Source organism: Parasteatoda tepidariorum, chromosome 10 (assembly GCF_043381705.1).
Source record: "Parasteatoda tepidariorum isolate YZ-2023 chromosome 10, CAS_Ptep_4.0, whole genome shotgun sequence".
NCBI classification, from domain to species: Eukaryota; Metazoa; Arthropoda; class Arachnida; order Araneae; family Theridiidae; genus Parasteatoda; species Parasteatoda tepidariorum.
In genome coordinates this window covers 66,176,573-66,200,210 of record NC_092213.1, presented here as the reverse complement: position 1 = coordinate 66,200,210, position 23,638 = coordinate 66,176,573, and the positions used below count along the sequence as shown (strand labels likewise).

Genomic DNA, 23,638 nt, shown 5'->3' with positions numbered 1-23,638 from the left:
CTAAGTCCGATGTCAAATATATATATATATCAGAAGTACTGTACACTTTCAGTAAGTTGTTTTAAGAATTACAAAAAACGAAAGGGGCCAAATTGGTCTTTTTAGTGTAAAGTCTGATAACTTTATTACATAAAATATTTCCTAATCTTTGTGTATTTATCTGGCTAGTAAGCCTTTTTAATCACGAAATAAAGTAATTATTCATCATTTAGGTACGGAATTTAGAAAATATTTTAAAGAGAGGTAGCTCTTATCTGAAAAATATTCTTTTTATGACTTGGAAAAGAATATAAAGGATAATTTAAAATTAAATATTGTTTTCTATTCCTTTCAAAGTATGAATCAGAATTAAAGGTTTCTTCCCATTCCATCAAGTACGTGAACTGAACTGAAATAAATAGCCATAATTTTTTTTTTGTTTTAAATATTAATTCGAAATAAACATGTGGATTATATTTATACGAACCAAAGTAAACAAAACATCAAAAACTAGTGCATAGGAAAATGACTAATAAAATTAGAAAATGATAAGTAAATATGTTTATATTAATCAAATAAATATATAATAAACCGTTAGGAAAGTTTAAAGTTTTCAATAAGTTTTTAGGGGTGTAATTTAAATTTGTTATAAATTGAAATAGACCATGAAAATTAAGACAACATAATAATTTAAAATAAAATATTTGTTTTTATTTCAATTATTTCCATAATACCTTTCCATGGCTGATGATGAAAAATGTATCTCCTGTTTCTCCTTGACGAATTATGTACTCAGAATCAGGATAAAAGTCCTAAAGTAAATTATAAAGATTAATTTTATCAAAGGTAAAGTTAAGCAAACTGTTTTGTTTGAAACAATTTACGCTTCGCTTAACATTTCTAATACTTTTTAAATTGCTTCTTTGAAATCACTTGGTATATTTAAATTATTGATTTCACAAAAAAGGTGTCTTAGATTGAACTACAAAAGCGAATATATTTATGTAAAAATGAAGTTTAGAATATGAAAGACACGTAAAGACAATTAGGTAGTTTTAAATTTTTAATTCCTTTATAAACAATTTTCTTAAAATTTGCAGATAAATACACCTTATTTTAGAATGCTTTTTGCAATCTCGATTTATTGACTTCAGGATTTTAATAGCTAATAAACGAATTTGGAAAAATAGGAGCAAACTTTTAAAATAAAAAAAAATTAGTTTGTTTTAGGAACATTTAAAACTTAGATGTTGTTAGTTGTTATTTGTATTTTTAGAAAAATTCTAAGCAATGTAAAAGAAAAAAGATTTTTAATTTTTGAGTATACAGGTATTATATAAATACCATCTTTAAAAATATTTTTATAATCTTTTTCAAAATTGATACACAAATACATTATTATTCTTCAAGTGTGCAAAGGCGAGATTAAAAAATGAAATATTCATCCTAATCTTTATAGAGGAATACGGTATTAAAAACATCAAAACCAGTTTAGTTGATAAGTGAAACTAGGAAGTGTTTATGAAACCTTTTTCATATCTCCTCTGTTTTTCTGGCATTTAAACTGGGTTTGATGTTATAATATTACCTTTTTCGTGTTTTTTTTCTCACTTAACTATTAATTTACAATCTTTATTCTGTTACTCACTTCACTGCTTGAAATTTCTCGGAAAATATAGTTAAATAATATATTTTTTTTTAAATTTTATTTTCCCGAATTCAACCAAAACAGACAAATAACCATAATAAGGATGATTTTCAAACTGTTAACTGTGAAAAATTGTTTATTGAATGTTTCGCCTAATATCGTTAAACAACCAGAATTTCATCCGTGCCAGATAAGCCCACAACCATAATAAATCGAGCTCACGTTCATCAAAAACTGGAAGCTAAGCTATGTGATAAGGATTATGAATCCCTATGACTTACCACACTCATAGTAATCATCGCGTAATATGAATTAATATTACATATACAGTGGAGCATCGTTTATACGACGGTGAAGGGACCACCGATAAACGATAACGTCGTATAATCGATTTTTATTTCTAAAACTGAAACTAACTCTGTTTTCAGTTAATTTTAATGTTTAACGTGTTGATTTACATAAATTTCTAAATTAGACAAAGCAAAACAAACAAATAACCAAAGAAGAAAAATTGCAGTGAGCAGTTTGAATGTATGTTACCTTTAATTATATTTTCTTGCTATTAGTCTCTACAATGCTTTGAATAGCGAGTTGAACTTACTGCTTTCTATGATGCAATTTTAGATTTCTAATCACGGCCAAATCTAATGGCTGAAGCGCACTTGCGCAATTTGCAGGAAAAAAGAGAGCTTTTACATTTTCCAAAATAATTAGTATCGATGGGTGCGCTGGACATTGGTCGATGAATAGCAAAGTTTTTAGTTTTTGCCTCTTCATAATATTGTCTAGTTTTTTCAGTCATCTAGTAAAAATTATGGTCGTCATCCAAGCATTCTTGATGGCACCCTTTTCTGTATCATTCATGTTGGCAAATGCCGCCTTTTTTTAAAATACACAAGAAAAAATAAAAAATTAAATAAACGTGAACAAAATCTAAAAACCGACGTATAACCGATTCTGTGCGTCGTATAAACGATACATTTTTGCATTAAAATGAATAAGAATGATTTGGGACCACACTAAAACGTCGTATAAATGTAAACGTCGTATAAGTGATCGTCGTATAAACGATGCTCCACTGTAGTAATAAATGGCAAATATGAATTTACATCACACACTTATTACCAAAAGATTCATAGGCAAAATTGGATGCCTAGTAATCTTGTGGTAATAAGTATGTAGTGAACATCTTATAAAGTAACTTAGTTCTTTGCAGTTGGGTACATATTTTAGCTTAAACGGCAAATCTGTCAATCTCATTACCGGCTGAATAGGGTTCAAATTCTGGCTTTGGCCCCACAATATTTCCTCAATTTTTTCAACACATGAGGAGTTTCCAGTGCCTTGCACTCTTCAATTGGTGATGCTGGGCTATTGGAATGTATAACTTTCATTTACGTATAAATGGCAACAACGCAGAGATGCTTAACACGAAATAATTCAGTATTTTCCATCTCTTACTACAAATTGTAATACGAGACAAACTAATTAAGCCAGAATCCAACCTAATTTCCTTACCTAACAAAAAGCCTAACATACCTAAGTCCGATGTCAAGTTAAATTTCATTTTTACAGTTTGAAGCTTTATTTTTCGCAAATATTCACAAAATCATGTAGTTTTGTATTCACAGTTTTTTAATCTTACCATTCGTAAATGGTTTCAAACCTTATAGGTTAAAGAAATGTTTTTTAGTTGTAAACTTTATTATCAATTCGATGAAAAGGCAGTTCCCGAATTTTTTTAATCGTAGTTTTAGAATGAAAATTCTAACAGTATTGTTGTCATCTTTGACAAGAATTTTAGCAAAATAAATTGAGGATGGTGATTATGAAATGTCTTGCCATAGCTGTTCTTTTTTTTTTTAAAGAAAAGCGATTAAATGAATTATAATTTGTAAATTATTACAATGATTAATTTTGTTTTCATTTTTATTGAGGCGAAATTCTGGTGTGCACAGGCTTATTTAAATTGAAAAAAATAAATGGAAGAAGTGAAACAACATCATTGACTTCCAGTGGAATACAAACATTTAAAGTAATAACACCTGAAAGCTATAATTTTTGCGTTGAATAACGTTGTCATAAATTAGTAATCCACTTACTGTGTCTAATATACGATGGTAACGCATGCAAAATTATACATATTAAAAACAAGTAAAAAGGATAAATGAAATTCGATTAAATTTGCAAGCCTTAATATTAAATTTGAAAATTTTTTTAAAGTAATTTTCAAACATTCAATTGTGATATCCATGGCAATTAATCTTTTGACTTAAAGTCATAAAAGCTTCAAAAATTTAAAATATATAATAATTACCACTTCCAGTACATCAGCCATTTTAGAAAGAACTTCATTGTTGAGATTCCGCAGCAATGGAACGCTAAGAAAACAAAATTTAATGAATAAATTCTTGAACTGCATCGATTTATTCCAATTAAACTTTTTAAACGAAACATCCGTGAAATTAGTTTTAAACAATGTTGTTAATTAGAAACTATTGGTATAAACTTTGAATTAAAAACTTAAATTCTCTGCAGTAACAAATGAAATATTTTACTTAGTCTTAACATTTTTGAAATGATGGAGTTGATTTTTAAAAGTTGTTTAACAAGAATTCTACATTTTATTTTCCATTAAAATACATATAAAAAAAACATATGGATTTTGTTGCATAATAATAAGTAATCGCAACAGTTGCAAAAATAATTTCTCTAGCAACATTTTATTTAAAAATTAATTTGCAATGAATGCTTAGCTTTTACTTGGAATATTAATATCTTACTCCAAGATAAATACGAGTGAATAAACTTCAATTATTTAAATTAAAAAAAGGATTACATTGCAGAAATAATGTTTGCATTTTCATACTATAAATTAAAGGAAAAAATTAAAGAATGTAACTAATAATTAAAGATAGAGTTAGAATGACTGATATTAACATGTGGTTGTTTTGTTTTGGATTTGTGGATTATCTTGCACAAGTTATGAGGAATTTTTATTTATTATTGCTCTTAAATCGATATAAATTAGTTTAAAAATTTAATTATTGATTTTTTAGAGTAAATAATGCGGCATTAAATTGTAAATGTCGATGCAAAATTAATCTGCACTCTCAGGATAATCGGTTCAACATTGAATCATAACATAATAATAATATAGAACAAATCTGCTGCAAACTCTAAAAGGTGTTAAATTAAATTATTTTTTCATTCAAGTTGAATCATACACGGAGAGAAAATTCAGGTAAAATTACCCTATTGTAGGGTAATAACATTTATGTTTAAAAAATAATATAATTATGATTAATAAAACAAAACAAAGCAAAATGCACGCTATTTAAATCATTCATAGACTATTTTTTCCGTTCATATAGTAATGGTATATCGGAAAATTCAGATTTTCAAAATTACAGTTCGTGTTACCACTCGTTTTTAGTATCAAATACAAAACTGAAAAGTAAATTTTACCGAATAAATTGCTTTTTTACCATGCCTTAAAAAATCATGATAAAATTACCAAATTTTATCACATTTACCAAGCTTTAATACTTATTACAAAACAATATTTTATTGTAAATTTTACCAAAATCATTACCAAGACCTTTCGGTAAAAATTACCGTGCTTTTCAATGTTCCCATAGAGCTAGAAACACGGTAAATTTTACCATATTCTTGAAAATTTGACCATACTTTTTTTTTCTCAGATTATTGTGTAATCAAGTTTAAGAAGAGTTACAGTATCTGGCTTAAGGTATTGGAGCTAATAGTGATGCTGTTTTTTATTGTTTATTAAATGTATCTAGAAATGTTTCAAATCTCATTTGTTTATTTGTTTACATTTATTTTTATGCGAGAATGAACTTTTAAGAAATTAAACGAAAAATTAAATGGTTATTTTTAGGTAAAAATAAGACATTTGCTTTCATTTTGCGACAAACGCTCTAAGTTTTTATAGCATAAAATGAAAAATCCTACTGAGATCGTATTCAAAAAGTTTTGCTAATAATAAAAATGTTTTATTTTTTTTTTGAAAAAGAAGGTAAAAATGTTTAGAAAATCTGTTGTAATAATGACTTCTGTTTAAAAATTTTCAGTTCAGTGAATTCATAGGAAAAAAAAGAAAAAAAAAGTATGATGTAATATGATAAAGTATAATTGCGACGTTTCTGAAGTCGCATACGATAAGCATTTTTTGTCATTTCCCCCCCTGAAATATAACTCAAAATTTTACGATAAAGTATGATCGTGACGTTTCTGAAGTCGTATACGATAAGAATTTTTTGTAATTTTTTCCCCTGAAATATATCTCAAAATTTTACGATGCGTTGTTTGGTTAGGCTGGCAATCAATTTATGCCCAAAAGGTTACTGTTCAAAGTAAAAACATCAACTTTCACACGAAATTTCAAAATTTTAAAATTTACTTAAAAATTATGCTTTAAGTATAGAAAAACCGAAAGATTATTTTCTAAAAATTTTAGATTTCAGGATCAAAAGGATTGATTGAGAACTGCTTATGTTTAAGTGATCACCGATATTTTTTTCAAAAAAATAGTTTTTAGGAAATCGTATTCAGAAGTTTAAAGTAGAATTTCTGAAAACAACACATTTAATTGAAAATTAATCATCAATTTTTACTTCCAAAAAATCGCGTAAAACAATATTTCAACTTTTTTAACGTATTCAAGTGCATGTAATTTTTATTTATATATGTGAGTTTATTTAGTTTAAAAATGTTCTCCAAAGCATTTTTATGTCATGTATATAATGTTTTGTTCTAAAATTTTTGCTAAATGTAATTTCCCTGAATAAATTTTAACTAGGAACGCAACAATATAAAGAAGGACGAAATGCATTTCGAATAAAAGATCAAGCACGGAATGCTAACGTAGTTCGTATAACCACCTGTGCCGTAAGACCTTATCATAATAAAAAAAGTAACAGATTATTCCATTTCATAACCAAAAAGTAAATAAAAACATTGCGTTTATAAGAAAGAATCGGCGCTTTCAAAACTTAATGCAAGTTTACAGGAAAAATAAATATAATAATGCAATATAAGAATAGAAAGTAATTTGTGTTATTTTACCTCTTCAGATCTCAAATAATAGATTTTCGAACCTGTCTCTTTAAACATTTTAAATTAATTTCAGTTCTAGTAAAATAAATTATCAAATAAAAAATTCTAATCAATATTCTTGCCTAATTCATCGGAAAAGTTTAATTTTCAAATAGTACTAATGAATGATTAAAATTATTTTTTTGAGTTTGTTTCTTTTGAATTTCATCACTGGCATTAAGTATTCTGTTAATTATGTAACTTGTAACCCTTTTAAACCACTGCACCGCTTATCACAGAGGGAAACACCAAAACTGTTTGAATTTTAATACCGATAACTCGCAAACCAAAATCAAACCACTTGGTAAAACATGGTAAAGTACAAAGTTTGAGCAAAATCGGTCGAATAGTTCCTGAGAAATAAAATTTAAAAAAATACGACTTTTTTCAAACTTGTCTTTCTTAGGATATAGTCATCTTATTTCGTCAAATTTTCCAAGATGATTTAGATATTAAAACCTTTGCTTTAAATGAAGAGGGAAAAAACAACTGGATCAGTTTTTTTCTAGGAAAGAACAAAAATTTAATGAAGATAAGAGAATTCCAGAAAAAGGGCAAAAGGTATTGGTACAGAATGGACAATATATTATTTAATAAAATATGTTTTTACTATACGAAAATCGCCTTTTATTTTCATTAAAAATAGACATTACTTTACAGACAACTCAATAAATTTGAAAAATTCGTTGTGAATTAAAGAATAATATGGTAATAAGTTTTAAGGTAACGATATCTAGATAAAATTAATATCTTTCTAATTTCATATAAGCTCAAAATGTTTACATTGTTTTATTTTGACATTCCAAGCAATTATAGCTAAAAAAGATTTGCAATGATTTTTTTCACATCAACTCATATTCTTTAAAGATTAATCTTAACGTTGAACTGCAATATCAGTATAATGAACCATAATACCTAGCAAATCATCTCTAACTGTAATCGGGAGTTAAATTGAACTACGTTCTTGCTCAAGTTGAACCGTAGCTTCGTGTAAGCTAGGATGAAGTGCGATAATATGGGTCAACTTAGTGCCTTTATTAGGGCTACAACAAATGTGAACGATGCTATGATTCAAAACGCTCTAAAAGTTCCAACCGCGCATTTTTAAGTGTTCATTTACATTAAATTTGGCATAAATGAAGGCATGTATCAGATTCATTTCTTTTAAAGTTTAATAATGAAAACACGAATCAGGTTTACATCTTTAAAATGTTATCAATGGAGGCATGTCTCAGGTTCATTTCTTTTATAGTTTAATAATGAAAACACTAATCAGGTTTACATCTTTAAACTGTTATCAATGGAGGCATGCCCCAGGTTCACTTCTTTTAATTTTTTCAGTCTAGTTTTTTAATATAAAGCATAAAAGATTTAATTATTTTAATTATTCATTACGTTGAATATTTGTAACTAGCAAATATTTTAATAAATAAAATTGCAAGAACTTTTTTTTAAAATTAAAATTACAAATTATGTTATATTTTAAAACAATTTTTTCCTTCAAAATTGTGTCTTTAAAATTTATGGATTTTCTTTAACTATTATAGCTTTTATGTGAGGTTTGTTTTAGTAATTTTCCATCTTTAACGACATTTATTACACACTCTCAAACTCGTCTGTTACTACACTGTGAAAAATTCATGATCAAATTCCGTTATATTTGAACATAATAACCGTAAAATATTATACCGTAATTTTTACAGCAAAATTTATTTAATTGGAGTGATTCAGTGATTTTACAGTAATTATTACTGTAAAAATTACAGAATGTTAGATTTTTTGTTCCGTAACATATTCCGGTAAAAAATAGGTTTTACGGTAAAAAGTACCAGTAGTTTAAGTGCCTGCATTTTTTACTATAATTTGAACAGGAAGTTTTCATTGTGTATAAATAAAACCCTACATTGAAATAAATTTAAAAGTTAGGATTATTTAAGTACGTTAAGTATTCTAGTTATCTAAATCTTTTATTGAGTTCTTTGTGGTATCATTACGTATTTAATGCTTGTCATATAATTCTGTTTTAAACTATTTTTACAAGAAAAGAGAGAAGAAATCGAATTGTTGCTTGAAGAGAAATAACGACTAAAAATGATTGTCTTCTTTACGAAGTTCAAAACAGTGTATTAATTTTTTTTAGTTTTTATTTATCGGATCTGTACAATTTACAATGTAGGCATTTACCGTGTTGGTTTGCACAAATTACAGTGTATTTTTTACAGCTTAGAGCGTAAGGATCATAACAATTCGCTTCTTCATTTCTAATTAGGGGAAATTATTAAAATGTTTGATTTTTTTTGTGATTTAACTTTGCTATTGTTCGACGCTCAGCACATATGGCATGCAAATTATTGGATCTCCATGTTTTCGGATATGAATAGCGGTGGTTTAATTTGGCGTTCTGCAAACATTTGAATCGAAACATTTCAGCAGATATATGAGCAGCCATAAGTATACAAATTATTAAATGATTTTATTGAAACAACATCTGTTAGTTATTCCTTAAACAAAGGAATGAAATTTTCACGAACAGCGGATTATTATTTTTCAGACAACTTTAATAAATTAATTCAATTTCCAAGAAGTTTTTGAGAAATTCGTAACTACAAGATTTTATGCAGGGTTTTTAAGACTAATCCAGCAATTTAGTAAAATTTTCTGTCACCGACTAAATATTAAGGACAAATTTCGGTTTGGACAGTAATAGGTTAAGCAAGTTTTTTTTTTAAAGAAAATATAGTGAAGTGAAATGAAATAATACTAAGTTATTAATTGTTAGTATGATATAAAATTACCTTTTCAGGAAGTTGATATTCTCTTCTTGCCTTTGCAATCCAGTAACCATCATTATAGTCTGAAAAGCTCGACGATCCAAAACCCATAATAAGGCATCAGTTACAGCTAGGAATCAAACATTGTCGCCATTAGAAGATCTTCAACTTTTTCTTTATGAATCACCCTTTTATTTTTAACTCAGAAAATATTTTTAGACTGATTAAAAATGCTGTTCAATGCTTCGATATCGTCCATTTTTTTAGATCGTTAAGAGATTTGTTAGTTTGTATTTTTATTAGTAAAAATACTATGGTGAATGATGCATGATATATTTTTTTAAAAATTTATCATTGTAATATGATACATTTCCTAATGTGGGTTAGTTTTAAGAACAAAATTTTAAATATTCTGTAAAGTATTATATAGCATATATTTGAATAATATTCATAAGATGTGATAATAATTTACCATCATCGTGGTAAAATATGTGTTGAAAACGCAATGATTGGGATTCAAAAAATTCATTAATAATAAATTATTATGATAGTTTTATTTAAGGACTATTTCAAATTTTAAACTACAATCTCAATTTTAGATTACATAAGAAGTAATAGTGAATAAGTATTTTTTTGAAAGGATTTTGCATTTAAAGCTATATGTAAAATCCTATATATATATTGAGTTAAAATTTTGCATCAAAGCCACCAAAAAAGTTATTTTTAATTAATTAATTAATTAATCTATTTTTAATCTTTTAATCTATTTTTAATTAATATTTTTAAGTAATTAATTGATAAATCTATTGTTAATTAATTAATTAATTGATTAAATTAATAATTAATCTGTTTTCTTTTAATTAATTAGTGTAATTCGATTAATTAACTTAATTTCTTTATTTTTAATCTTCTTTTTAAATTATTTATTTAAAAACTACGGCCACTAGAAAACTACTTATTTTTCTTAACTTTCATTACAACCTTTTTTTACTTAAATTTTCACTAATTTCTAATTAATTGTTCCGAATTTTCACATTTTTTGACACAATTTTCATTAGAAGATATTAAAAGAAAACATTACTTACTATAATTAAAAAAGCACAAATAATTCGATAATTTGACGTACCTCTCACAGTTGCTGTACGAGTGCAGTTGTAGAGTATAGCTAGTTCTCCAAAAGCCTTTCCTGGTCCCATCTTGCCTAGTACCGAATCACTCTTCTTAACCTCCAATTCTCCTTCTAAAGTACACGAAAAGTTAAACTTCTTGTTAACTTATTTAACTTATAACTCTTAAACTTAAACTTTTTAACTTGTTAAACTGATTTGTCATGGAAAAATTATATTCTTTAGCAAATATTATCATTTTCTAATCCTTCATTCAACTACATTAGTTGCTATTAAAAAAAAATATGAATTCTAAGACTTGTAGAAGAATTTAAAATCTTTCTATAACATTTTGCTTTTTTAAGGAATCTTAAAATTATGTAGAAAGTCTTTTATAAAGACACAGACTAATACATTTGATTATTAATAAGAAATAATCAAGAATGTATTTATGATTATTTCTATTGAATGTATATATGAATAAATGAAAATATATTCTTTAGTAAATATCATTATTTTCTAATCATTCATTCAAATACATTAGATGCTATTAAAAAAATATGAATTCTAAGACTTGTAGAAGAATTTAAAATCTTTTTATAAGATTTTGCTTTTCTAAGGAATCTTAAATTATGTAGAAAGCCCTTTATAAAGACACAGACTAACACATTTGATTATTAATAAGAAATAATCAAGAATGTATTTATGATTATTTCTATTGAATGTATATATGAATGAGTGAAAATATATTCTTTAGCAAATATTATCATTTTCTAATCATTCATTCAACTACATTAGTTGCTATTAAAGCCATTTTGCTTTTTTAAGGAATTTTAAATTATGTAGAAAGCCTTTTATAAAGACACAGACTAACACATTTGATTATTAAATAGAAATAATCAAGAATACTTGATAAACAGAGAAAAATAATAGTAAGATATTATATAAAAAATTTACCCATATTCGATGAGCTTTCGGTAACATCACTTTTTGATATTAATAAGAAAACACATCAAGAAATTGCTATATTGTCTTGGTGCGACATATATCAAATTTTTTTAAAATATAGCCTGATTTTTATAATTATTTTTTATCATGGAGCCAAAAACGCTTGAAAATATAAACAGCCGTTTTGATTACGGATTCTGAAATAAAATAACGTTCAAATAAATTCTGGCATGTACGAAGTAAAATTTTTATATGCGTGTGCGTAGAAAGTTTTGCGTGCCTTCTTTTTAGAGTTGATGTTTCTATGTATATTACTTCCTCTCTGACTTCAAGTTTCATTATTTGCTGAGTTGTATCAATTATTTAACAGCACTTTTTGTAACCTTCACGGTTTTTGATTAATATCTACTCTTTCATGTATCTGAATGTTACAACCCCAAACAAACATCTAAAGCGTTAATAGTGAATCTTTTTATTTATTTTTTCACGAATGCTTTTTTAAGATTTGAATAAACTGAATTTCTAAAATCTATTAGTATTTATGTCTTTGACTCAGTTGATATTCGCGCGTGCATAGACAAAGTAATAACTTTTGGACCTATTTTTTGTTCGTTTATATTTTAATACAACTGTATTGACAATCTTTAAAATTTTAAATCGACGAACAATGTTTATTTATTCAATCGAATCATAAATGGCAATAATAATAACTAAAATAATATTATCCCAAATTATTCCCTTTATTAATCTATAAATATGTATCAAAATAATTTTACTATGCTTTCAAGAATGATTCATTTCATTGTCTTTATTAGAAAAATGTTTATTTAAAAAAGCAATCTTCACTTTAAAAAAAAAATTAGATGGTTAATGTTTCATGAAACGATTTACAATAGAGAATATTTTCCTTATGTGAATTAATGTCCAAGATTTGAGATTTGATTATTTTTTATATTCATTTTTTTTTCAATCAAAAGATATTTCATCAACGTTAGAAGAGTTATAAATTTGAACAACAACACAAACCTTAATTGTTTTTGTTCCTAATATCCTACTTCTTAAATATTGATGCTATTGCAAATTGACAACTCGCGAACACAACATTTAAAAATACAGCTGATATATGTTAGTATGTTTGCTAATAACAGACATTCGATAACCCTTTTTCATTTTAGTCAATGAAAAATATTGAACCGTGGTGGCTCAGGGATAGAGTGTTCGCCTTCCAATGAGGTGAACCGGGTTCAAATCTCAATGTTTTCTCATCGATGCGAATTATACACCCGGCTCACACTGATCACAGTTTTGACGTAAAATATCCTCAGTGGTAGACGGATCATGGGTTAAAGTCCCCTTGCCATGGGGCAAACCGTGGAAGGCAAACCATTTAACTTAAATGCTGGTTAGAAAGGCAAAATTTCTCCCAATACATGATCCAGGAGTTCCCTTGTCTTCTGGATTGGGTTCAAAATTACAAGGCTAAGGAGTTGAACATTTGTAGTCCTAAACCCAAAATTGGGTCGTCTTTCAACTACGGTAAAAAATATAAAATAAAAGACATTGAAGTACGGTCTCCTTTTTTACAGGTATAGATACTGCAGCAAGAGAGATAATCAGTACTAATAAGTCACTTTATAGCGTATGCATTTTTTAATAGTATCAGACAAAACGTGTTACTTAAATTAGTTATAATTCCTCCGTATATTTAACTGTCAAAAACATAAAGGGGAAAACCAAAATGCAAAAGAAAGAGAACTTTTGGATTTTGTCCAAATCCAAAAGTAAGCGATTTAGTTGCGAAATCACTTTGACTGAGCGAAATGCATGTAATGCCAGATACACGCACATTACATGCCTTAATGTAAGTGACGTAAAATTTTTAAAATGAATACCTTTTTAGTGATATATTTTAAAAGAAATAGTATCATTTATTGCACTCATTTATAGATTGAAAAATTTTTTTTTTGAAATTAAGTTGATCTAATTTCAGAAATATTGCAAAAAAAAAAAAGAAAAAAAAAAGAACTGCCCTTTTAAATTTTTAACTTTTCATGATGCCATTGGAAAAATCCACGATTATTTTAGGTGTTTTCTTGTAAAAAATATTTTAGTTCTTACGCAAGTTAATTAAATTATATTTTGGATCAATGTGAAACAGGAGTTGATATTTTATATATTTAATTTAATTCTCACTAAGTTCGGTATTAAAAAAAATTATGGCTTCCATTCCGGTATTATTTTGTTGAACAAAAAATAATAATAATTTTAAACTTTTATTTAATACTCCCAATTCTTTTTTTGAATAATTTTAACTTTAAAAAAACAGTTTTGACAAAAAAATAGGAATAAGTTTTATTCATCAAAACTCTTTAAGAAGATTAATCAATCGAAATTGAGATTTAGAACATTAAAAAAGTTAATTGCAAAAGAAAAGTTATCGAAATATTTGTGAAATCAAACACTTCATGCTATCTAGAGTTCCGATATCTAATGAAGTTAGAAAGTTGCGACATACGGGTAACATTCTCTGAATTTTTGAGAAACAAACATTACCAAAGAGAAACAAAACAAACATTCCATTTTCTCGTTAACTTAATCTGGAGTCTCCTACAAGATATTATTCAATTGAATTTCAATTAAAGGTATGTATTCATTTTTATTTCTTTTAAAATTAATCTTAATTATTCAAAGTATCTATTAAACGCTCAAATGTAGTTAGATAGCAAAGAAGTCAACACAGCTGCAAAGAAACTCATGGATACTATTTATTAACTTTCTAATTTTAATTAATTGTACAAATTTGTCATCCTTTAAACAATAATAAAATTAAACATAAAACAGAATTTCAATAACGATAAAACAAACTGCTAACGAAAAGCTCACAACTCTGATTAAGAAAGCGGAGCTCGAAATTTCGCCAAGTGTTGCAACACTTTCAGCTATTTTGCTCTTTCGTAAACTTTATTCGTCAATTTAGGAGCTGCTGTCGTAACTCTCAAACGTAAGAGAGGTATAGGGTCTCTCATACAATCCTTTCAGTTTATTTTCGTTCGAATCAAACAAAAATTACCGATTTAATTACCTGCTGAGACATACAGGTGTCTCCCGGGTTCCCCTTCTTGTATAACCATGGAATTGGCCGATACTTCTATTGGATACATGCAGTCAACAATTTCTTTCACCTGTGATGAAGATACCATATGCTGGAGGAAATCGTTGCCCAAAATAGCATCCTTAATCAACTGCTTCGATCTGTAATATAATATCAGTTTATTGTGTATTGCCGAACTAAAACTCACGAACTTATTTTTGAGTGAGGATTATTCACATTTTATTTTAAGAACACACTATATGAAAGGTATTGCTCTGAAGGCATAAAACAAAAATAGTAGCAATAATTGATTTAGTAGTTTTTAGAGTTTGACGATACATGCCTCATTTTTAGAATACAAGACGCAATATGAACTTCCTATTTACCTTTTTAGCATGTTATAAACTGCAAAATATAATTGTAAATGCTACAGAAAAAGCGTATTTTTTTTTACAGAAAAAGACTGTCTAACGATAACAACAGATTTTTTTCTGTTTTAAAACGTTACCGCGCATTACAAAAAATTTCCGTTTTTTTGGAGACTTTCACCGTATATTTCATGGTTTAAAGCTGTTTTTTTCACAGAGCAACTTTGTTTTGTTTTACTGCTAAAACTGCTAATTCAAATTCTAGTGTTGCTTAAGGTAAGATAACTTTTATCGATTTTTCTAGTCATTCTACGATTGTTTTCAATACTTGCACTTTTCAGAAATTATTTTACCGTTTTGCTCAAATTAATGAAATTTTAATTTATTAAATATTTTTAAAATAAATAATGGTCTTAAGGTTTTTAATATTGCTCTTCTATATCTCGGGGTTTCACTAAAAGACGGCCGACAATTTAAAGTTCTGTAGCAAAAAGAAAAAAATAAATAAATTGGGAATTGCTTCTATCAATGCAATGAAAAATTTTCCTTAAAAGTACTATTTATTAATGAATTTATATTAAATATATCAAATATGAAGCCTACTAAGCTTCAAATTTGATTTTTAAAACCACTAGTATAACTGGAGAACCTTAGGCAAGGGACGAATGTCTTGGCATAGGCTTGTTGAGAAGGCCAAGGCCCATCCTGGACTGTCATGCCAATGAGAAGAAGAAGAAGTATATTTATTACTGTCACAATTTTCCAGAAATTTTTTCTCTTCCCGGGGTTCCCAATTTTTTTCGGTTACATAACCCTAAATGATTGACCTTCTTTTAGAAGAATCTCGAGAACTAAAAACCATTAAATCAATCAACCAAAAACCATTATTTATTTAAACATGTTTAATAACATAATGGTTTTTAGTTGATTAATTAATCAAAATTGATTAATTATTTTGAAATATTCTATGAATGAATGAAGAAAGAATTTTTTCACCGTGAAATTTAAACAATACTAGTCTTAATATTGGATATCATATCAGTCAGTTGAATTTACAGGCCCTAAAGTGGCATATAGTATAGTTCATTATTTTATTTTATTACATGCAAAAATTGAAAATGAACGAGCTAAAATACTGTTCTCGTTTAAATAAAAATAAAAAAGGACAAAAATAAACGCTGAGAATTGTTTTACAGATGAATATTAAATAGCTATTACAGAATTCGGTAACTGATAATATTGTTCTAATTTTTCGGAACCCCTGTGACCTTTCCATGGCACCCAAGGGTTCCGCGGATTATGATTTGGGAACCCCTGATTTATAGTATATAGGCATAAAACTATTTCTGAAATACAAAAAAAAAAAAAAAAAAAAAAAAAAAAAAAAAAAAAAAAAAAAAACAGTTTTCTCGAAAAAGAAGGAAAAAAAACTTGAGTGGCGAAAAAAGAAGTAAATAATAAAATATAGAGGCTTACTTAAAATCTTTTTCATGTTTCTGTATTTGATAGTCAGCAGCCCCTTTCGACGAAAGAGTCACAGCACTTTCTCCCGACACTCCCTGCTTTTTACCAGAGGGTCCACCAGTGACCGGTAAGGGACTAATTTCCAGGTTATCCTGTTTTGGAGCTGAGTTAGATATGTTATTTCCCTGAGCTTTTTCATGAGCAGTTATTTCCAATACCGACTGAAAGATAAATATTATATTTAATAGCAATATAACAGGTGTCACACGTGAGAAACAAGCAAATATTTATACAAGGTTTGTTTTTATAATCTTATTTCGGCTCTTCGAGTAGAAATATGTTGTGTTACATAACACAGCCGGCATATATCAGATTCTTTTACTTATATCTTATTAATTATTTATTAAATCTATAATTATAATTGTTATTTATGAAAAAATAAAATAATTAACACGGCAGATTAAATATTGAAAATCATATGGTAATTTAAGTAAAATATTACTTTTTGCAATGTATTAGTGAGTTTAATAGTTAAGAATGTTGATACCCCCACTAAAAATAATCTTAAGATTTTCTTAAGAAAATGTCATTTTCTTAAGATATTCTACAGAAATCTTAAGAATTTTTTAAGATTTAATTCTATCTCCAAAATATCTTAAGAATTTTTGCAGATATTTTACAGACATTTTGAATATCGTTAAGGTGAATTAAGTTTGTCTTCAAAAATTCTTAAGAAAATCTTAAGACAGATTCCTGAGTTAGAATTACCTTAAAGCATATTAAGATTCTTTAAAATATCTCAAGAATTTTTTCAGACATTTTATAGACATTTTGAATATCTTTAGGGTGAATTAAGTTTGCTTTAAGAAAATCTTTAGAAAAGTTTCCTGAGTTAATGTTACCTCAAAACATCTTAAGACTTTTTAGAATATCTTAAGAATTTTTGAAGACACTTTAAATATCTTTAAGGTGAATTAAGTTTGAACAAAGATTTCTTAAAATTTTTTTCAGTTCACCCAAAATTTGTCTTGTGATATTTTCGATAACGATCAGATCTTAACACATCAGAGAAAAAAACCCCGAAACATTAGTATTAAATATAAAGTTCTTGAAAATATATATTTTTAAACATTTATACCACGGGTGTGCTATAAATTTTTAAAATTATAACAATTCAATCAAAGATGGAATCTTCGAAGATTTTCGTTTCTGTCATATACTGTGTTAATCAGTGGTTCAACAGAATCTGTGTTGACTTCCATTAAATTATCAGCAAACTGTATTGATTTTTCAAGCCTCTGAATGCCAGCAGCAGTTGAGAAGTTCACCAATGCCAATCTCTCTAAGCTTTCTACAGTTTCTTTACTAACTGAATGCAAAACTGAGTTTCTTGGGAAGGTTCAAGTAGAAATTTAAATAAATGCTTTCTACGCAAACTAATTAGAGAATAACTCATTATGAATATCACTGTTTGAATTCTTTTTGTTTACCACTACTCTCATCAGACTAAGAACAAAACATAAAAACAGGAAAATTTCTACAGATAAGACTAGAAAATATCAAAACTGTGGCAACTGTCTTAATGTGGAACTGACACCATATCATGTTTTTAACTGCCCTGCAGTCGCTGCAGGCCTTCACCTCTTAAACTACCCCACAGAAGAGGATTTGTATTCTTTTAATGCCATAGAAATAACAAAAACTATTCAAGCACACCATGAAATATTATTCAATAGAGGATACGACACCAACCAACCAAAGATGAAATCTACTATTTAATCTTTTAATGCATTTTTATTGTAATGTATAATTTTTCGTATTTTATTAATCCGTTCACTATAGGTGCATTGTGCAGTGTGCAGAATTAGATACTGTGCAGAGTGCATTGTACAATAAGCAGAAGAAACATATCATCCTGAATAACTTTTGATCTAATGATCGTACCTTCACATTTCAGGACTCAATCTTAATGGCTTGAGGGGACGACTACAAATATACTAATTAATTAGTGAAGACGACACTTTAAGTTGCGAAATAAGACACAAAAATGTACTTTCTCTGAAAAAAACATACCTTTTTATCCTCAAGGATTTGGATTCATGATTCTAAGAATGTAAGGGGTAGCTACAATCTGAGAAATATTGAACCAATAGTTTGGTCAGGAGAGGGGTTCAAAGGTTGGACTCTTTAATGTCAATTTTACTTTTTGGTATTTCACCATATCTCGATAACTTTTCAGGTAAATTGAGATTTTTTTGTAGACAATCGTTTATCGAAAAAAAAAATTCTATGCAAAAAATAATTTGTAATAACTATTTATTATTTAATTTAATGATATTTGTGAAATTCTAATTTGTAAGGTATACAAATTTTTACATCATTTTAAAGAATGTAATTTTATAAAGTAAATTACATACAATACTTTTATGGTATTTCACCATATCTCGATAACTTTTCAGGCAAATTGAGAATTTTTTTTTGTAGACAATCGTTTATCGAAAAAAAAAAATTTTATGCAAAAAATAATTTGTAATAACTATTTATTATTTAATTTAATGATATTTGTGAAATTCTAATTTGTAAGGTATACAAGTTTTTACATCATTTTAAAGAATGTAATTTTATAAAGTAAATTACATACAATACTTTTATGGTATTTCACCATATCTCGATAACTTTTCAGGCAAATTGAGAATTTTTTTTTGTAGACAATCTTTTATCGAAAAAAAAAAATTCTATGCAAAAAATAATTTGTAATAACTATTTATTATTTAATTTAATGATATTTGTGAAATTCTAATTTGTAAGGTATACAAATTTTTACATCATTTTAAAGAATGTAATTTTGTACAGCAAATCACATATTTAAAATAGTTTCTAAGATATCGAATTTTAAATACCTGACTTTTTTCTAGTACGTAAGAGTCCGATCAGTACGTCAAAAGTTATTCAGGGTGGTTCGTTTTTTTGCTTACTGAACAATATTACTTAAATTGCTTAAGTAATACACAGGTTAATTTATATTATTAATGCAGTTTTCGTAGTTTGAAGGATTTTGCCTTAGCGTTTATAGTATTTTTTTTTTTAACTATACCCTGACTTTTACATTACTTTTTTATACAGTCTTTAAAAAATTGCAGATATTTAAATCTTTGAGAAATATAAAGTATCCCCTGAAGAAAATTAATATTTTTTTTCATGGAACTTTTCAAATTGTTATAATATCTTCATACAATTAATGACAAAGAAGCTGCAGTATATAACTGAAGTAGTTTTTATGTAATATAGAATTTTTTGTATTGCGTTTAGAGTTTTTAATACATATTTCTCAAATCATAAAGATATATTTTGTTCAGGTATATGGTCTTTTAAAACAATAAATAAAAGATCTGTATATTTTATTATATGATTGGTTTTTATATCTTAAGTGGTAGTTTCACTGTGAACTCCATATAAAGGGGATTCTCATGAAATAACATAATCGAATATATGTTTATGTTTACACAATCACTAAATCCTTTAAAACTATAAACACATTTTTTTGGAATAACTTTTACAAAATAATACCTTTTATTTTCTAAATTAGAGAAAAATAATTCACATGATGGGTTTAGAATTCCTTAAAAAGGGATGAACTTGTCGAAATTTTTTCCTAAAATAAAACGGACATGCTTTAAACAAAAATGCTTTAAACAAAAATACTTTTAAAAATTAATTCTTTATTTCTTTGAATGAATTTTGCGTCGTCGACATTTTGCCTAAATAAAGGAGGACATGTTTTTAACAAAACTATTTTCATAAATTAGTTCTTTATTTCTTTGATTGAATTCTTCGTCGTCAATTAATTCTTTATTTATTTGATTGAATTTTGCGTCGTCAGATACACTCGTCGACATTTTTCCTAAAAAAGGGAGGACATGCTTTTAACAAAATGGTTTTTAAAAATTAAATTTATTTTAATTGAAATCAATTCTGCTTCGTATGATACACTCATCGAAACTTTTCTTTCAAGAAAAAAAAACATGCTTTTAATAAAAACGTTTTGAAAATTAGCTCTTTATTTCTTTTAATTTAATTGAATTCTGCGGAATTAAATTGATTTACATTTCTAATATTTCCTCGAATGGATGTAAAACGAAAAAAAATGGAAGAAGGCAATATTATTTAATAAGACTTTTTTTAATCCGATCAATGTTAATTTCAATTGAAAATTTTCTTTATTGCGTCATTCTTCAGTTTCTTTTTTTAGAAACAAGTGAACCTTGAGGAAATAATTGCTTTGATGGGGAGTTGATAAAGCTTTCCGCGCTTTCTTCGTTAGCACTAACTTACAATAAATAACAATTAATAATGACATTTTTACTGACAACTTCTGACTTACACATTATGTAAAATATCGGATGATGTCTTTGCATTACGAAAATTACGAAACTTAAACTTTCATTTGAATGAGCAAAATCATTATTAGAGCAAATATATAAAAAGTCATTGCAACGCAAATGTTTGCAAAAACCTTGCTTTATTTCAAAGTTACTTGAGAATATTTTTCCCACAAAGAGAAAAAAAAATTAATTTATATTTAAAAAATAGTTTAGTTGTTTTAAAAACACATCACCATCTCTGCTTTTTTCTAAATTTTTTTTTTCTGGCGTAATCTACACTGTAAAAAATTTGGTAAAAAATACCAGCATTCAAAGTAACGGTACTATTTACTGTTAAATCCATTTTTACTGGAATATATTACGGAATTAAAAAATTTTACATACCATAATTTTGTCGTAAAATCACTGAATCACTTTAATTAAATGAATATTACTGTAGAAAATCACGCTATAATATTTTACAGTAAAAATGCATTTTACGGTAAAAGGCATTTTACTGATGATGCAACCAAAGTACCCGGTACTTTATACCGTAATTTAATCCTTAATTTTTCACAGTGTAGGAATTTTAAAATTTTGGTACAACTGAAAATACTTTTAAGATGTTTTACTGGAAATATTTCATTTAGACAGTTGCAAATTTACAAAAAATCTCATTTATAATAAAGAAATAGATTTATTCTTCTAAAACACATACTACAATTTTTTCTTGTTCTCAAAAAATGTTTTTTTAATATAATCTTGAATTTTGAAAATTCAAAACTGTAAAAGAATAAAAAGTGTTTTTGTCATGTATGCTAAAAAACATTTAATTTAAGTGATAGAATGTTTGCAATATGCTATATTGTTTTTTTAAATATGTTAATAAAGAGTGTTAAAATGAGACTTTTTTTTTATTAATATTTAAAATTAAAAAAATTTCTGTGCCTTATGTTCTATATTAGATTGTTTAGAACATTTCGACCGAGTTCTGAACACGAATGGTAAGGCAAACAATTTTAGAATTTTCAGTAAAATGTGTAGATATGAAAAGCAAAGAAATTCGTTTGGATTGAATGCTTTCAAAATATAAAACAAAATGCTTAAATATGAGGCAACCTTAAGGCTTAGCAAGACGTTAAGTTTAACAATGTTTTAGACTAATGAGTTAGGTTCCACGTTAGACAAAAAAAGAGTTCTTTTTTTTCATATTAACCAACGGAGAACTACATAAATGTATTTTTCTTATTTGCTAAATTATTAATTAATATTTTTAACTTCATTTTAATCATTGGCATTACTAAATAACAACTAACAATGAACAGACTATTTAATTATTGAAACATGATATCTATAAAGACAGTAAGTATTTTTAAAACTTAAACTTTAGAAAAGTTCTCAACGTGCTCAAATGTTTTTTATTTATTTATTTATTTTTTTAAATAGAGTTATAGTATTTTATTTCATACTTTATATCCGTCGTTGGACAGCCGACCAAATTTTGGGTTTACGACTACTAATGTTCAACTCCGTAGCCTTGTAATTTTGAACCAAACCAGAAGGAAACTCCTGGATCAGTACCCCCAGAGGTATTGATTTGTTATGGGAACACGGAGGAGTTTGCGACTCGACAGATTTGGCGTGCATCAGTCACCATTTACTACACGGGGAGTCTTCGGCCGGCCTGAGATCGAACCCACGAACTCTTGGACATGAGCCCAGTGCCCTACCAACCAGGCTATCCTGGCCCTCGAATTATAGTATTGGGAAAAAGTTTTCTGTTAAATATACTTAATACGAGGGCTGTTTTTTTTTTAAAAGTAGGAGCCGTTTCGCTGTATACACTGAAAGGTGACGCGTGCGTCGCAAAAGTGCTTGCGTTGGGTCCCGGAATTCCTTGGGAACAACTGTGCTCAGTTACAGCTGTGTAGGTAACCCACGAACTCTTGGACATGGAGCCAGTGCCCTACCAACCAGACTATCCCTGCCAACTATTTTTTTAAAAACTGGCAACTACTCTGAAAATAGTCTGGCAACTATAGATATAATAGCCTGGCAACTATTTTGAAAACAAGATAAATGCCTGTAGAATCAAAAAATAAATTTGCTTCATGAAATTTTGTTTTCGTTTGGTTTTTATTTTTAAACTTAAAAAACGCTTTCGTAGTTTTTACGTTACTTAAAAAACGTTTTCGTAGTTTTCGTTTTGTTTTTACGAGTAAAACGTACAAGCAAGTATGTTTTTCAAAAATGCATGCTTCTTCTGACATCCTGTTAGAATAAAAAGAGAAAAATATTTTAATGAGAAGACTTTTAGAGGGATCTTTTTAAAGTTAAGCTAGTAATTTAAGCTAGAAAATTGATGTGAAATCTTGAAAGGAAATGTTTTGGAATAAATTTTGAAAATTTAAGTACAGAAGCAACTGTTCCAACAAAATTGGCAGTAGTATTATAAAGAGCATGGCACAATTATCCATACTTTAACAAGTTCTTTTAAAAACTCGAGTGGTTTCGTTATATTGATTCATTCGATAAAGGGTTAAAATTTTATCAGGAGTTTCAAATATATTTCACCTTGTATTGACCGGAAAATATTTTTTTTAGTATTTATAATGAACTTGAGGCAAACCAGACAGAAGTTTGACACCATTTTCTGTTTCTCCGGACGTCCGCAGGAAGTTCAATGCTTAACGATACAAAATAAAACTTAATTTGAAGAAGACTAAACGGAACTGCAAAAAAACATTCATATGTAGTGTGATAGTAATAAGAAGATAATAACAA

General features: G+C 27.3%; 1 protein-coding gene across 1 annotated transcript in view; it reads right to left on the bottom strand.

Moving 5' to 3' along the window:
* LOC107441858 (cGMP-dependent protein kinase, isozyme 1) overlaps nt 1-23,638 on the bottom strand; it is an 86,505-nt gene that overhangs the window by 30,623 nt on the left and 32,244 nt on the right. The window contains exons 2-7 of the mRNA XM_043052455.2: nt 16,506-16,714; nt 14,653-14,822; nt 10,643-10,756; nt 9,541-9,646; nt 3,945-4,008; nt 714-791 (exon numbers count right to left, since the gene is read on the bottom strand). Of these exons, the coding sequence (XP_042908389.1) occupies nt 714-791; nt 3,945-4,008; nt 9,541-9,646; nt 10,643-10,756; nt 14,653-14,822; nt 16,506-16,714 (741 nt within the window). The remainder of the gene's footprint in view (nt 1-713; nt 792-3,944; nt 4,009-9,540; nt 9,647-10,642; nt 10,757-14,652; nt 14,823-16,505; nt 16,715-23,638) is intronic.